Source organism: Penaeus vannamei, chromosome 3, assembly GCF_042767895.1.
Source record: "Penaeus vannamei isolate JL-2024 chromosome 3, ASM4276789v1, whole genome shotgun sequence".
In the NCBI taxonomy this organism is placed as follows: Eukaryota; Metazoa; Arthropoda; class Malacostraca; order Decapoda; family Penaeidae; genus Penaeus; species Penaeus vannamei.
In genome coordinates this window covers 37,879,021-37,896,520 of record NC_091551.1, presented here as the reverse complement: position 1 = coordinate 37,896,520, position 17,500 = coordinate 37,879,021, and the positions used below count along the sequence as shown (strand labels likewise).

The following is a 17,500-nucleotide window of genomic DNA, read 5'->3' as shown; positions in this document are numbered from 1 at the left end:
ATGAATCAATAGAGCTTAAATTACATATCTTTTCTTAAAAGCTTGACATTTTCCGCAAGGGCGAAGTGGATTTAAATGCCTAGGTTGAAAAAGAAAAGTAATATTGTTAATTACTTTTGTTTCTGCACGGTCGGTAAGATTCCAGAAATGAACCATGATATGTGAAGATCATTAAACCGCTACAATCATTTATACTGAAATTATATGGCCGGTCATGTTATAAATTACGCACACGACAACCATGTATCCTAGTTCAGCAAGACGGTCAAATAAGCTTAGGGTTTGATAAAGCGACACCTGCCTTTATAAAGATATTCGATTTTCTAAACGTCTCTAACGGTTAGTATCTCATCCGAAAAAAATCCGGTCCGTGTGTATTCAGTGTTTTCCATGTCGGTCTGCCTCACTCGCATCAATATATTACATCATATCTATTTATCTATCTAGGGTTAAGGGACTAAAGCTGAATTAAATGTGATGAATATAATCACGTATATATGATGATGGTGACATTATTTATCATCGTCATCATAATCATCATTATCATTATTATTATCCTTTTTATCTATATGGGGTTAGAGTGTCATGGCCAAATCATGACACTTCCTAAAGGCATCTAGAAGCCTCTAAGATCGATCTGAACCTTCAATCCGACTGATATAAAGGAGCATAAGCATTTACCCGATTTTATCCGATTGCAGCCGGATCCGATTGGGGGACCTGTGCTGCTGCATACCCGACCACTAGATCTTTCCAAAAGCGTTCGTTCACATGACAACTTATTTTCGGTCCTGAAGTGTAAACGTTACAAGAAAGCGTGATTCATCTTTGTACGAATTAATTTAAGATGTGGACGTGTATCACAGACACTTTTTCAGTGAAGTGTACTGTCATGGCGGGTCTTACTGTATCTTATTTCATGTTGTTTTGATTTTTTTAGGATTATTGTTGTGCCGTTAAAAAAATCTGACAATCATTTACATAAGCATTATTATTATTATCATTGTTATCATTAGTATGTCTTATTATCATTATGATTTTATTATTATCATTATTATTGTTATTAATTATTATTATTATTATTATCATTATTATTATTATTATTATTATTATTATTATTATTATCATTATTATTATTATTATTATTATTATTATCATTACTATTATTATTAATATTGATGTTATTGTTATTATTATTATCATTATTATTATTACTATTATTATTAATATTGATGTTATTATTATTATTATTATTATTATTATTATTATTATTATTATTATTATCAATATCATTATTGTTGTTGTTGTTGTTGTTATTATCCTTATTATCATTATCATCAGTCTTATTCATTATCATTATCATTATCATTATTGTTGTTATTATTATTATTATTATTACTATTATTATTATTATTATTATTATTATTGTTATTATTATTATTATTTCTTCTTATTATTATCATTATCATCATTTTCATTATCATTATTATCATTATTATCATTTTCATTATTATCATTGTTATTATTATTAGTGTTATTATTATCACTACTATTATTATCATTATTGTTATTATTATTGTTATCATTATTGTTATTACTATCACCGTTATCATCATCATCATCATCATTATTATTGTTATACTAGTTACAATCGTTTTTATTTATATTATCTTCATTATTATCATCATTGCTGCTTATCATCACTATTATTGTCATTATTATCATTATCATTATCATTATTATCATACTTATTATTATTATTATTATTATCATTATCATTATTATTGTTATTATTATTATCATTATCATCATTATCATTATTATTATTATTATTATTATAATTATTATTATCACAATTATTATTATCATCATTGTTATTATTATTACTATTATTATTATTATTATCATTATTATTATTATTATTATTATTATTATTATTATTATCATCATCATCATTATTATTATTATCATTATCATTATTATTATTATTATTATTATTAGCATTATTAGCATTATCATTATTATTATCATCATGATTATCATTACCATTATTATTATTGCTGTTATTGTTATTATCATTATTGTCACTATCACTATCATTATAATTTCTATTGTTATCATTATTATCATTGTTATTGTTAACTTTATCATTATTACTATTACCATTATTAGTGTTGTTGTCATTATTATTATTATCACTACCGTTGTTACTGATATTTTTATTATTATCATTGTTATTATAATTACCATTATCATTATTATTATCATCATTATTATTATCATCTTTACTATCATCATCATCATTATTATTATTAATAGAAGGAGTAGTAGTAGTAGTATCATTATTACTTTAATCATTACTGTTGTTATTTCTAGTACTATTACTACTATTATGACATCATTGTCATTGCCATTATCATTGATTTTATCATTATCATATTTTTTATTATCATTGATATCATTACCTCACTATCATTATCACTATCATCAATATTATTATTATTGATATGGTTATTATTATCATTATCGTTATAATCGTTATCATTATTATTGTCATTATCATTATCATTATCATCATTATCATTGTTATCATTATCGCTGTCATTATCATCATTATCATTATTGATATTATTAGTATTGTTGTTGTTATTATCAATGTTATCAACATTATCATTATTACTACATTTATTGTTGTTAAGATTATCATTATCATCATATTTATCATTATCAGAATGATGACGATGATAATAATCTAAATGACAAAGAGGATAATTATGTTATTAGTATCATCATTATTAATATCATTATCATCAGTATTATTACTATTACTATCATCATTAGTATTATCATTATTTTCATTATCATCATTGTTTTTATTATTGCTATTACTATCATCATTATTATTACCATCATCATTATTAGTAATATGAATATTGTTATCACTGTTATCATAATCATCAACATTAGTATCATCAACGACAACAAAAATAATGATAGTAATGATAATAATGATGACCATGATCATCCTCATTATCATCATAATAATGATAATGAAAATGATAATGATAATAATAGTAGCAATAATAATAAAAATAGTGATGATAAAAATACTCAATGATAATGATAATAAAAGCAAGAACAATGACAAGAATAATGGTAATACTAATAATAATCACAATGCTAATAATACTATTATTATTGTTATTGTTATCATCATTATTATCATTATTATCATTATTAGTAATAATAATAATGATGATAATAGTGACAGAGTAGCCAATCTAATGTACGTTGTTCGTTGTTGCTATCAATTAGGAGACAATTAACGACCACACGTAATTGCTTTATAAACAAAATCGAGTAAATTGGAAGATTAAAAAAAACGTTCGAAAAATAATGACCCGTTTTGCAGGGATTTTTTTTTCGAAGTTATAGGGAGAGAATGAAGGATAAATGCCTGTTTTTATCGATTTATTTTGTTCTTGGTTTTTATTTTTATTTTTTTGAAGTCGTCGTCGGTATATATGTGGATATCGTTATTTTTTCTTATGCTTCTGGTTAAGTCTGTCTGATTAGCTTTTTCTCTCTCTCTCCACCCTTTCCCCCTCCCTCTCTCTCTTTCTCCACCTCCTTCTCTCTCTCTTTCTCAACCTCCTTTCCCTCTCTCTCCTTCTCAGCTTCTCTCTCTCTCTCTTTCTCAGCTTTTCTCTCTCTCTCTCTCTCACTCCCACACTCTCTCTCTGTCTCTCGCTCATCACTCTCCACCATCCATATTGCTCTCTCTCTCTCTATCACACACACACACTCTCTCTCTCTCTGTCTCTCGCTCATCACTCTCCACCATCCATATTGCTCTCCCTCCCTCCGCTCATGCGCCTGCCTGGCTCTCTGCCCCTTCGCCCCCTCTTGCCCCCTCTCTCACCCTTGCTGGCACCCTTAGCACGCGCCCAGGAGGTGCTAGGGTGCTGCGGCCCTACGTGACTCACAGTCAGGTCCTTACGCAATAACGTGAGCATAAAGCATCTATTAAAAGGTGTTGCCGCGCGTGCCTGCAAAGGTCGACCTATGTCTCTCTTCCGGAAGTCGGTTTTTTGCGTAGATTGAAATTCTGAAAAAAATAAGAAATTGTATCAGGTGTTTCTAGATCTCTTTATTTTTGTTTTATTTGTTGTAGTTCAATAACGTGTTTGTTTTGTCTATTCATTTTTTCTGCAATATACAACGCCCCGTTTCTGTTAATTTTGGCAAGGGGAGACCGGCAGCGCAATTGGAAGAGAAAAAGAAGAGTAAGACAACCACGCACAAGGTCGCTGATTTTGCTTCTTATTGTCCGCAGAAAAAAAATCTCACGAAAGTATTTCCTCCCCAAAAGAGCCACTGCACGCCTCCTAAAACAACATGGATAAAAGAATTAAGATAGCATCGCCATGAAGATCAGGGAGGGAGTGAGGTCGGAGTTACGAATGTATGGCAAACGGGATGTTGGCAAGCCTGGAGCGAGTCAGACCTTGGCAAGCGGCCACCGACGCCGGGCAGGTGGCACTCAGACCTCAAGAATACCACCACCTGAACCGATCGTGTATAGGTATCACGGAATCGCCGTGATGAAAAGGGAGGAAACAACTGGAATCTTTTTTCCTTCGATCTTACTTTGATTTATTATTATTAAAAAAAGAAAAGAAAATGATGGAATGGGAGAGATACGGCTGGTCGTTTCAAGTAGGTCAGCTGAGGTCAACTGAACACACACACACACAAACACGCACACAGGACAGAAGGAGGAAAAGGGTTTAGCAAACGCGTTTATATAATCCACTCCGGGGCAGCCATCGCAGGCATAAATACCCGCTATCTCCTCCCGCACGTGCATGGCAGGTGTTGGCGCCGGAGTCGCGGCCCGCGATGCCCTACCTGCCTCCGCCCATGGAAAGCTATGCCACCTGCCCGCCCTCCGCCCCGCGTTCCGCCCGCACGCCCACTCGTTTCCTTGGTCGCCAGCATGCCCGCCCTCTTCTGCGGCCGTCCGCAAGCGGGGCTGGTTGCCAGGCACTGGGTAGATGGGCACACGGAGCTGGCCGTGGCACCAGTAGTGGCGAGTGTGTGAGTGCGTGCGGAAGGTGGCACCCTGGCGCCGTCTGTTCTCTCCTCCTCCTCCTCTTCAGAACCACGACTCACGCAGCGCGCACAGCCCTCAGCTGCAAGGTGAGTGACGCCCAGGGCCTCCTGGCGCTCCGGGAGGGCCCGCGCCGCCTCCCTCGGAGCCAGGCCGCCCTTCGCCGGCGCCTTGACCTCTGCTGCGGCGCCGGAGGTCAGGCGAGCGGACTGCAGACGCAGTGCGCAAGGGGGCCAGCCGTCCCCTCGGAGGTGGAAGAGAGCGTCGCTCCGCATTCCACCTGCTCTGAGCGCAAGAGCTGTGGGATTAACGGGGAGCGGCGGAGGAGATGCGAAAGGGAAGGGAGATGACTGCTGGCTTCATGTTCATATTCGTCGGATGAGGCCAACTAAACACACGCACATACAGATACACAAACGCAAACACAAAAGACAACACCAAATCAATCCATTCCATTTCACACAAACTCAACCCCTCATCATCCCCCTCCCCTAAAGTTACGTAATTCCCGCACACGAGACACACACACACAAAAAGGACGAGGACGAAAAAACCCGCCACCGACCTATCGCCGCAGCAGGTTACTAAGCACGTCCCCGCCGCTGGCATTCGACTCATTTTCGGATCGCGAACACAGGACCGAGTAATTCGGGAAGTTGTTGGCTCGGAGAGGAGAGTCTTAGGGGCTTTGGGGAAGGCCATGGGCGTGAGTGTGTGCGTGTGTATGTGCGTGCGTATGTCTGCGTGAGTGTGAGAGAGTAAAAGGGGAAACGTACGTCTGTGAGTGCATAGGGATTAGGGAAAAGGGGAGCGCGCGGGGAGAGACGGCAGGTGAGGGAGCCGGCATGACTTGGCACTCGACCAGGTGAGGGGAGGGAGGGAGGGGGGATGAAGGGAAGGGGGCACAGGGGAAGGGAAAGAAAGGGAGTGAAGGAGAGTGGGATGAAGGGAAGAGGGAAAGAAAGGGAGGGAGAGAGAGCGGGATGGAGGGAAGAGGGGACAGGGGAAAGGCTAAGAAAGGGAAGGAGGGAGAGTTGAGTGATGGGAAGAGGGGACAGGGAAGAGGGAAAGAAAAGGTGGGAGGGAGGGGGGATGAAGGGAAGGGGGACAGGGGAAGGGGAAAGAAAGGGAGGGACGGAGAGTGGGATGAAGGGAAAAGGGGACAGGGGAAAGGGAAAAAAAGGGAGGGAGAGAGAGTGGAATGAAGGGAAGAGGGGACAGGGGAAGGGAAAGAAAGGGAGTGAAGAAAAGTGGGATGAAGGGAAGAGGGAAAGAAAGGGAGGGAGGCAGAGTAGAATGAAGGGTGGAGGGGACAGGGGAAAAAGGAAAGAAAAAGAGGGAGGGAGAGTGGGATGAAGGGAAGAGGGGACAGGGGAAGGGGAAAGAAAGGGAGGGAAGGAGAATAGAATGAAGGAAAGAGTGGACAGGGGAAAGGGAAAGAAAGGGAGGGAAGGAGAGCGGGATGGAGGGAAGAGAGGACAGGGAAAGGGGAAAGAAAGGGAGGGAGAGTGGGATGGAGGGAAGAGGGGACAGGGGAAAGGGAAAGAAAGAGATGGGGGGATGAAGGAAAGAAAGGGAGGGAGAGTAGATTGGAGGGAAGAGGGGACAGGGGAAGGGGAAAGAAAGGGAGGGATGGAGAGTGGGATGGAGGGAAGAGGGGACAGGGAAGAGGGAAAGAAAGAGAGAGTGGGATGGAGGGAGGAGAATATGGTAGAAAGAGAAGGGAAAAGAAAGGAAGATTACGGAAATAGGGCAAGAGAGAAAAGGAAATGGAAAAGGAATGGGCAGAGGGGATAGGAAAGAGGGGAGAAAGAGAGAGAGAGAGAAAGAGAGAGGGAGGGAGAGAGAGAGAGAGAAAGAGAGAGAGAGAGAGAGAGAGAGAGGGAGAGAGAGAGAGAGAAAGAGAGAGAGAGAGAGAGAGAGAGAGAGAGAGAGGGAGAGAGAGACAGAAGGAGAAGAGAAAGAGAGAAAGAGAGAGAGAGAGAGAGAAGAGAAAGAGAGAGAGAGAGATAGAGAGAATGCGAGAAAGAGAGAGAGAGAGAGAGAGAGAGAGAGAGAGAGAGAGAGAGAGAGAGAGAGAGAGAGAGAGAGAGAGCGAGAGCGAGGCCAAGCCGCGCTGAAACAGCTCCCCTCGATCCGGCTTGACCTTGACCCGCTCAGCCAGAACATTCGAGAATAACATGACGGTGAGGTATTCCCCTCGCTACAAAATAACCCAGAAACTTTCGGGAATCGCCCAGAAACTGTCCCTTCGCCACCTCCATTACCCATTCCCATTCTCGTTCAGACATCGTTCCCAGCATTCTTAAGTGTTCTCGGAAGATCCACAGAAGTGCACGGCGGGGACGACTTTCAAAGGAAATGCCATACGTATTAATGCCTCCCCGAAGGAAAAAGAAAGTCAGCATATGTGCAGCATAAAGACACTGATGATGCCAATCCACTTTAAACACCACGTAGTTTAAAAAAGGGGATTGAATCCAAAAGCTGAACTCGCGAACGGTGGAAGGGGAGAGAATGGAAACGAAAAGGTGCACAGGAAATAATCTGCATTTTCATTTACGTAAATAGCCGACAGGGGAGAGATAGAGAGGGGAAGAGTACTCACACGAATGAAAAGATTTTTTTTTTGTTTTGTTTTTTTTGGAGTTGTGGGGATGGGTTTCAGGAATCCATTATTCTGTTCTGGGAAATGCTGAACACATTTGGTATACGTGTGTAAAGATTAATGTAATAGACATATATCTCGGTAGAAATAGATTTATATTTAAAGTTATTTACTCAACTGAAGGGCGTGCATATTGCGGTATGAATGCTTGCACAAACTGATTGATCTTACATGAAGGATGTTGTGAAGTTATTTAAATGTGGCTTAATACTCTCATGTTAGAGGAATGTGTTGGTAGATTTTACTGATGCTATTTTGTATTTCATGATGAATTATCACCAGAAATTATGTGTTTTCCCTCTATTTTGTTTTCTCTGTCTGTCAGTCTGTTTTTTTTCTCTCTCTCTCTTTCTCTCTCCCTTCTTCCTTCCTCCCCCCCCTCTCTCTCTCTTTCTCTCCCCCTCCTTCCCGCCCTCTCCCTCTCTCTCTCTCTCTCTCTCGTTTTCTGTTTCTCTCTCTCTCTATGTATCTATCTCTCTCTCTATCCATCCCTCCCTCCCTCCCTCGCTCCTTCCCTCCCTCCCTCTCCTCCCCTCTCTCTTTTACCGCCCCCCCCTCCTCAAAAAAAAAAAAAGCTCCATCTCACATCCTCCGAATAATCCTATCAACCCGGCCTCTTCATCTCCTCCTTTGACCTAGCTTTATCGCCGGAGTCTCATCTCGTTTCCCCCTCTCTCTCCCTCTCCCTGCACAGCTCCTGAAGGTCACGGACGTCACGTGACCCTTCAAGATGTCGCCGGGAATCTTCAGATCCGCGCTGGTGACCGGAGTGCTCCTCGCCGCGTCCCTGCTCGTGCTGTACCCCGTGTGCGGTGAGTGTGACCTGGCTTGACCTCCGGTTTTATATCTCGTTTTATTTTCGATTCGGTTTCAGATTTTTTTTCTTTTTAGGTCTATGTTTACTTTTTCTTTCTATGTATTTCTGTTTTTTTGCCTTTGTGTTTCTCTAAAGTATTTTTCTTTCTTTATCCATCTTTTTAGGGAAGTTTTTAGTTCCTTAGGACAAAGTTTCCTCGATAAAAAAAGAAAAAAGAAAAGCATTCTACGAAGGAAGTTTATTTTGGAAATAAATCCTAGATTATATAACTGGGCTTTTGATTCCGTGTTTTTTTCTTTTTTCTTACAGGCTTCTTGTTACCTTGGTTTATTTGTTGCTTTTGTGGTTTCGAATTCTTTGGAGGAAGTTTATTTGGGCCAAGAATGTTTTTAAGACTGTGTTGGAATTAAGGTTTTGCGGAAGGAAGAAATGTTTGATATACAGTAAAAGAACGTGTGTGTGGCCCTGTGTGGGATACCAGGTGTCTGCGTGTGCGGGTTCTGTTTATACACACACAGCACAGCACATCACACACAAATACATAAGAATGTACACACACACACACACACACACACACACACACACACACACACACACACACACACACATACACACACACACACACACACACACACACACACACACACACACACACACACACACACACACACACACACGCACACACACACACACACACACACACACACAAACACACACACACACACACACACACAGACACACACGCACGCACGAACACATTAACATATACCCACACATACACACAGAACAAACGAAACAAACAAAATCATAATGCCCACCCTACCACACCCACGTGGACAAACAGCATTCACAATTCACACAATTCACACTTTCTCCTCCACCCCCCCTCCACCCTCCACCCTCAAAACACACCTGTACAATATTTCACTTTCCATTAACTCAATGACGCCCATCACCAAATGACGTAATTACATTCCATTTATTGTAAACTAATAATTCCGCACAGTCCAGCGCCTCTCTGACCCCGGCCGCTGTTGCAATAGTAATGCGAAAATTTAATTCTGCGTTGGTAATAGGTTTCAGCCCAATAAACAAGTTAGCGCCGACTAAAACTTGAATTAATCCGTGCTTGTCCCACGCACTGGGCTTGCAAAGCGCGAGCGAGAGCTGATCTATAACTGGAAGGGTTGATAATTGACTGAATCTATATTTATATCTTTATATATAGATTATCTTCCTTTAGATTTGTTCTATTTCTATTTTTTTTCATTTGTCTACATCAATAATCTTCCTTTTCGTTTTTTTTTTGTTTTCCGCCTTTTCCTGTATACGTAAATAATCTTCATTTCGTTTCATAGCGTTTTCTGCCTTTTTCTGTATACGTAAATTATCTTCCTTGATGTTATTTTTGCGTGGAGAAAATGCGGTTTCAGAAGTGAAGGAGTGTTGATTGGCTTGCAATGTCAACACAACCTCGGTCAACAAAGCGAGAAATAAAAGCAGTTTCGTTGCAAAGGTCTTGTTTGATCTCGGTCTGCGTCGAAGCCTCTCGTATTTTTGTCTCGGTCGTTTAATTTTGGAGGAGCGTTTGGGTCGAGAATGAATTTGCGGATTGGTGCTCGAGTGAAAGCAATAGTTCTAACGCACACCCACATGCCCGCGCAGACACTGATAAAATCACACAAAAAAAAAACAGAAACACACACGCACATGGAAATAGATACACACACGTACAAATAAATATACATACAAACACACACATTCACACAAACAAACACATACACACACACACAAACACACACGCATACAAATAAACGCACACACAAATACATACAAACACACATTCGCACAAGCAAACATACACACACACACACACACACACACACACACACACACAAACAAACACACACACACACAAACAAACACACACACACACACACGCCTCATGTAAATGTATATACAAAATTCAACTGCTCCCTGAATCTTGCGACGGTTACTGCAAAGGGATTCTTGCAAGACCTCAAAAAAACAACGGAAATGCAGAGTAAATTCAAATCTCCGACCATCGCGCACAAAATTGAAAATGATTTCACTCACTCAGACCTCGCCGTTGCCTCGTATACATATCTTGTTGTGAGATTTAACTGCGCGATTCTATAAGTTCTATTCTACAAGTTCCTCTGTTGTTCTCTTACGGCTGTTTCTCGCTTCGTCTTTCTCCTGGTGTCGTTCAAGATCACCTGTTAGGTTACCTTGCTTGTTTCCCCCGAGTGCTGTCTTGTAACAACCGCCAAGCGGAAAAAAGGGTAATTTCGTGCTACTTTCTTTATTTTACCCAAAGAAGGATTTTTTTTCCCGGTTATCGAGGGTAAGTGGGTGGGTGGGTGGATGGGGGGGGGTGTCTCACTATTATTGATGCTATTTACGTTTTTTTCTTCTTCTCAAGTATGAAACTTGTTTGAGGAATTATGTCCAATTATCACTCTCTCTCTCTCTCTCCTTTCCTCGTTCTCTCCATCAATGTCTTCCTTCCTTCCTCCGGCTTTCTCTCTTTCCCTCCCCCCTTCCTACTCCCCTCGCAAAGACCCTAAAGCAAAGAGGTGTATTTAAGCCATAAGGTGATAGAGATCCTATGCCGCTGAGCAGAGGCTGTGGTCCACGCGCGGCCACCGTCTCCCGCCATCTGTCTACCTGTCTCCCCTTTCTCCTTGCTTTTCCCTTCTTGGCCTTTTAGGTCCTCGCGGCGTCTCTTATTCACTCAAAAGGAGAAGGGAAACAGTAGTATGTATATCATTATATCATTGATTTGAAGGAGAATCCAATCAGGCAGGGGTGGTACTGCCGAACAGCCTTTCAATGATAAAGTGAGAGAAGTCTAAGTCCTGCAGCGGAATGATAGGCTGTGGGATATATATATCCACACACACACATACACGCATGTATATGTGTATATAACACACACACACACACACACACACACACACACACACACACACACACACACACACACACACACACACACACACACACACACACACGCACGCACACCCACACACCCACGCACCTACACACTCACACACATATATATATCTGGTGTGTTTGCTATGAAAGAGAGCAAATTGCAACGGCGTGCCTGCCCGAAATAAAAGCCCCATTTCCAACCGAAATTCCCCAACTCCCAAATCCTCAAATCCCCGAGCTAGCAGAGGAAGTAGACGCAGCCGCCGTGCATGGTGAACGTGGGCGTCGTGGGCGTGAGGGAGGGGCGGCGCGTGGCAGAGGATGGCGGCGGGCGCGATACTTGGCATCATCCCACCCACTAACCGGCAGAAAGGGCCAACAGAGGGACGAGGAGAAAGAGGAGGAGGAGGGAGAGAATGGGGAAGTGGAGGAGAAAGAGGAGGAGGAGGGAGAGAATGGGGAAATGGAGGAGAAAGAGGAGGAGGAGGGAGAGAATGGGGAAATGGAGGAGAAAGAGGAGGAGGAGGGAGAGAATGGGGAAACGGAGGGGAAAAAGAGGAGGAGGAGGAAAATGGGAAAGTGGAGGCGATAAAAAGGAGGGTGTGAATGTGGATAAAGATGAGGATAATGAAAAAAAAAAAATAAGTATGAATAAGAGTAAGGGTAGAAAGAAGAAGGAGAATTAGATGAAAGAGAAATCGGGGGAAAAAGAGATAAATGAAAAGGGCGAGGGAGGGGAAGGGAAAGAAGAGGAATAGGATGAATGGAAAGAAGAAGAAGGAAAAGAAAGAGAAAGATGGAAAGAAAGAGAAAGAGAGGAAGGAGGAGAAGGAGAGGAGGACATGCAGAAGACAGCACATGGTTCAGACCCTCCCGCGTATATAAACGGTATATTTCTTGCCCCTTTCTTTCTCTTCATTCTCATTTCCATTTTCATTCTCATTCTTATTAAATCATCAAATTATCAAATTATCAAATTATCAGACGTCATCGCACTTTTTTCATGAATAAATGCCACTCAAAACTCGAACAGTAAATATTTTATTATATTATTAGATTTAAAAAAGAAGAAAAAAATAGAAGTACGAACGAACAGCATTACTGATAAGTTGCGTTCTCGATCCAGCGTTCAAAATCCTAAGCAAATATCCATTATTTTTCTCCAACGAAAAATGCTCGAATATTCATTTCCCTTCCCCTCTTTCCCCTCTTCCATTTTACTTTCTCCTTCTCTCTCCTCTCTTACTCTTCCCCTCTCCCTTCTTCCTATCTTTCCCTCCTCCCCTTTCTCCTCGCTTTCCTTCTTCCTCTCTCATCCTCTCACTTTCTTCCCCTCTTCCTCTCCTCCCTCTCTCCCCATCTTCCCCTCTTCCACTCCTCCCTCTCTCCCCATCTTATCCTCTTCCACTCCTCCCTCTCTCCCTCTCTTCTCCCTCTCCTATGTCCACTTCAAAGAACATGCCACGCCCATGCCTGAAATGACCTCAGCATCTCTATGGCTCCTCCTGACGTGAGTGAGGAGACCCGAAGACATGAATGAGGAGACCCAAAGACATGAGCGAATCGTGCCGAAGACATGAGTGAGGAGACCCAAAGACATGAGCGAGTCGACCAGAAGACATGAGCGTCAACTCGAAGACGTGAGCGAGTCGACCCGAAGACATGAGGGTCGACCCGAAGACGTGAGCGAGTCGACCAAAAGACATGAGCGAGTCGACCAAAAGACATGAATGAATCGACCCGAAGACATGAGCGACTCGACCCGAAGACATGAGCGAGTCGACTCTAAGACGTGAGCGAGTCGACCAGAAGACATGAGCGAGTCGACCAGAAGACATGAATGAATCGACCAGAAGACATGCACGAGTCGACCCGAAGACGTGAGCGAGTCGACCCGAAGACATGAGCGAGTCGACCAGAAGACATGAATGAATCGACCAAAAGACATGAGCGAGTCGACCAAAAGACATGAATGGATCGACCCGAGGACATGAGCGAGTCGACCCGAAGACGCGAGTGAGAGGATTATGAGGTCGGCTGAAATGAGAGAAATTCGAGGGTAAGGCGATATTCCATCACTTGGCGGAAATTGCTTGCGCTAACCAAGTGCCTTCCGAAGATCCGCGGGGAAGGGGAGAGGAGGGCGGTGAGGAGAAAGAAAGGGTATGAGGATGGGAATGAAAATGGGAATGGGAATGGGAAGAGGAATTAAAATGGGAATGGGAATGGGAATAGGAATGAAAATGGGAATGGGAATAGGAATAGGAATGAAAAGGGAATAGGAATGAAAATGGGAATGGGAATAGGAATAGGAATGAGAGTGAGGATAGGAGTGAGATTATGAATGAAAGAAGGGATGTGAGGAGAGGAATGAAAATGGGAATAGGAAGAGGAATAGGAATGAGGATAAGAGTGAGCTTAGGAATGAAAAAAGTGAATGGGGATAGGAATGAAAATAGGAATATGAATGCGAATGAGGATAAGAGTGAGATTAGGAATGAAAAAAAGGGAATGGGGATAGGAATGAAAATAGGAATGGGAATAGGAATAGGAATGAGAGTGAGGATAAGAGTGAGCTTAGGAATGAAAAAAGTGAATGGGGATAGGAATGAAAATGGGAATGGGAATAGGAATAGGAATGAGAATGAGGATAGGAGTGAGATTAGGAATGAAAAAAAGAGAATCGGGATAGGAATAGGAATAAGAATAAAAATGAAAATGAGAATGATGATAAGAATAATAATAAGAATAAGAAAGGGCATAAGAATGAGAATGAAAATGGAAATGAGAATGAAGAGAAAGAAAAGAGGAAGAAGAAGAAGACGAAGAAGGAGAAGGAGGAAAAGGAGGAGTAGAAGAAGGAGAAGGAGGAGAAAAAAAACAAAGAAGAGAAAGAAGAAGTAGAAGAAGGAGGAGGAAAAGAAGAAATAAAAGAAGAAGAAAAATAACGACAATAAAAAAGAGAACAAAAATCATATAGAGAAGAATGAAAATAAAAGAGGAGAAAGAAAAAGAGAAAAAAAAACGGATAATCATAAACCAAAAAAAAAGTAAAAAAAAAAAAAAAAAAATAGAGAGATAAAATAAAAATCAAAACACCAAAGGAACAGAAATAAACAGAAAACCAATAAAGCAAGATAAGGCAAGACAGTCACCGATAGGCACCAAAACCGGAAGAAAATGCTCCCTCGCTGACCGAGACTCGCTTGCCAAAAATGCACCTGCTACTTCGCTCGGGGAAAGGACGCCAGATGCATTAAGTACAAGGAAGAAAGAAGAAGAAGGAAAAGAAGGGAGAAGGAAAATGGGAGAAAGAAAGAAAGGAAAAAAGACGGAAGAAAGAAAGGAAGAAAATGGAAAAGACAGAAGAAAGAAAAAGAGAAGAAAGAAAGAAAAGACAGAAGAAAGAAAGACAAGAAAAGATGGAAGAATTAAATAAATAAAAGATAGAAGAAAGAAAGAAAGAGAAAAAGATGAAAGGAAGAAAGAAAGAAAAGACAGAAAAAAGACAGAAAGAAAAAAAGACAGAAGAAAGAAAAAAAAAAAAACAGAAGAAAAAAGAAAAGAAAAGAAAAAGAGTTTTGAAGATGAAGGTTTATTGTTGGGGAAAGATTTTATATAATATGCTTAGGGATTTCATCCTTTGTTGTATATATGTATTTTTTTTGCTTACGTTTGGTCTATGAAAATGATCCTGTGGGATAGAAATGTGGTATCTAATTCGATTTAAAAACAAGGTTTAAAGCCTTGTTTAAAAAAAAAATATATGGAATGGCTGAGAAAGAGATAAAGAAAGAGAGAATTAGCCAGAGAAATAAAAATAAGAAACAAAAAAGGGAAAGAAAATCAAGAGAAAGAAAATCAAGAGAAAGAAAAAGAAATAGATAGTGAGAGAAAAAAGACAACAATCGACTCCCCCTCGAAAAAAACCCTTCCCCTCCTTCCCTCCCCACTTCTCTCCCACCAACCACCCTCTCCCTCAACCCCCCCCCCCCCATGAAACGCAAGATAGAAAAAATTCCCCCCCCCCCCCGGGCTTTACACACAGCCTCCCTCTCTCTCTCTCAAAGCCAAGACACAGCGGCGCCGCGTCCCTTGCGCTTCCCGTTCGTCAGTTGTTATGGAAGATATTTTCAGACGCGCGTTCAAGTGTCTGCCAGAAGCCGCTTGTATGCCAGGCCTTATTTGTTGCTTTTCCGCGCCCCGTTGCATCTGCGTCGGGGAGGAGAGGCTGTCGGGTTGGGGCTCTCGCTGTCGGGTTTGTCGGGTTGGAGGTCTCGCTGTCGGGTTTGTCGGGTTGGGGGTCTCGCTGTCGGGTTTGTCGGGTTGGGGCTCTCGCTGTCGGGTTTGTTGGGTTGGGGGTCTCGCTGTCGGGTTTGTCGGGTTTTTGAATTTTCGTTTTTTTTTCGTTTATTCGGTATATTCATCAGTGATGTTGGGTTTTCTGTATTTTGTTTAATAAAAAAATCGGTATATTATGTCTCGTTGTCGTTTTTTTTTATTATTTGGCGTACCACCAGAGCTCTCGATGGGTTTTGTCGGTTTTCTGAGTTTTATTATCATTTTTTCTTTCACTTATTCGGTATATCATGTCTCGTCGGTTTTGTCCTTTTTCTGGGTTTTATTATTATCATTATAATTTCCAATTTTTCATCACTTCATCATCATCTCATGTGTCCGTTTCATTCGTTCTTCTTATCTTTAATTTTCTCTTTTTATTTCTTTCTCTCAGTTGCTTAGTCTCGCTTTCTTGTGTCACTCTTTCGTCTCGTTCGGTTGTCTGCCATTATAAACAACCTAATTACCAGAAAAGAGTCGATGGGGTAGTTTGTTGTCGAGGAAGAAGAGGAAGAAGGAAAAGAAGGGGAGGAGGAGGAGGAGGAAGAGGAGGAGGAGGAGGAGGAGGAGGAGGAGGAGGAGGAGGAGGAGGAGGAGGAGGAGGAAGAAGAAGAAGAAGAAGAAGAAGAAGAAGAAGAAGAAGAAGAAGAAGAAGAAGAAGAAGAAGAAGAGGAAGAGGAGGAAAAAGAGGAAGAAGAGGAGGAAGATGATGATGATGATGATGAGGAAGATGATGATGATGAGGAGGAGAAGGAGGAGGAGAAAGAGGAGGGAAGAGAAGAGAGAGGAGGAGGAAGGAGGAGGAAAAAGAAGAAGAAGAGGAGAAGGAAGGAAGGAAGAGGAAGAGGAAAGGAAGATGAAGAAGAAGAAGAAGAAGAAGAAGAAGAAGAAGAAGAAGAAGAAGAAGAAGAAGAAGAAGAAGAAGAAGAAGAAGAAGAAGAAGAAGAAGAGGAGGAAGAGGAGGATGAAGAGGAGGAGGAAGATGATGATGATGATGAGGAGAAAGAGGAGGAAAAGAGGAAGGAAGAGGAAGAGAAGGAGGAGGAGGATAAGAAGAAGAAGTAGAATAACAATGATAAGAAGTAGAAGAAGGAAAAGAATGATGATGATGATGATGATGAGGAGGAGGGGATAGATAAATAAATAGACAGACAAATAGATAGATAGATAATTAGATAGATAGATAGATAGATAAATAGATAGATAGATAGAGAGAGAGCTAAAATAAGAACAGAAAGAGAATAAGCGGTAGTGATAGGGAATGAAAGAGAATTTAAAAGAAAAAGAAATGAAAGAAAAATATAGAATTAGGGATGGAGAAACGAGAAAAAAGCAAAAACAAAACAGTATAGAGAAAAAAATGAAAATAAAAAATAGAGGGAGCAAGGGAGGAGAATTTGTCCATTTTTTATATGTTTACCAGAGGTTTGATGTTTGTTTATTTCACAGAAAGGCAACAGACAGACAGGTCCATAAAACATACATTCATATCCATGATATCCTATAAAATTAAAAACAAAACAAACAAAAGAAGAAGAAGAAGAAGAAGAAGAAGAAGAAGAAGAAGAAGAAGAAGAAGAAGAAGAAGAAGAAGAAGAAGAAG

General features: G+C 40.9%; 1 protein-coding gene across 11 annotated transcripts in view; it reads left to right on the top strand.

Annotated features, from left to right (window-relative positions):
* Positions 1-5,018: 5,018 nt before the first annotated feature.
* The window catches only part of LOC113816011 (trichohyalin), a 43,625-nt gene continuing 31,143 nt past the window's right edge, over positions 5,019-17,500 (top strand). For 6 of the 11 annotated variants that reach the window (XM_070144938.1, XM_070144897.1, XM_070144933.1 and 3 more), the window contains exons 1-2: positions 5,022-5,202; positions 8,476-8,593. In XM_070144938.1, the coding sequence (XP_070001039.1) occupies positions 8,512-8,593 (82 nt within the window). In that variant the 5' untranslated portion in view covers positions 5,022-5,202; positions 8,476-8,511. Of the gene's footprint in view, positions 5,203-8,475; positions 8,594-17,500 lie in introns of all 11 variants that reach the window. The other 5 variants (XM_070144914.1, XM_070144891.1, XM_070144950.1 and 2 more) reach the window with 4 other exon arrangements.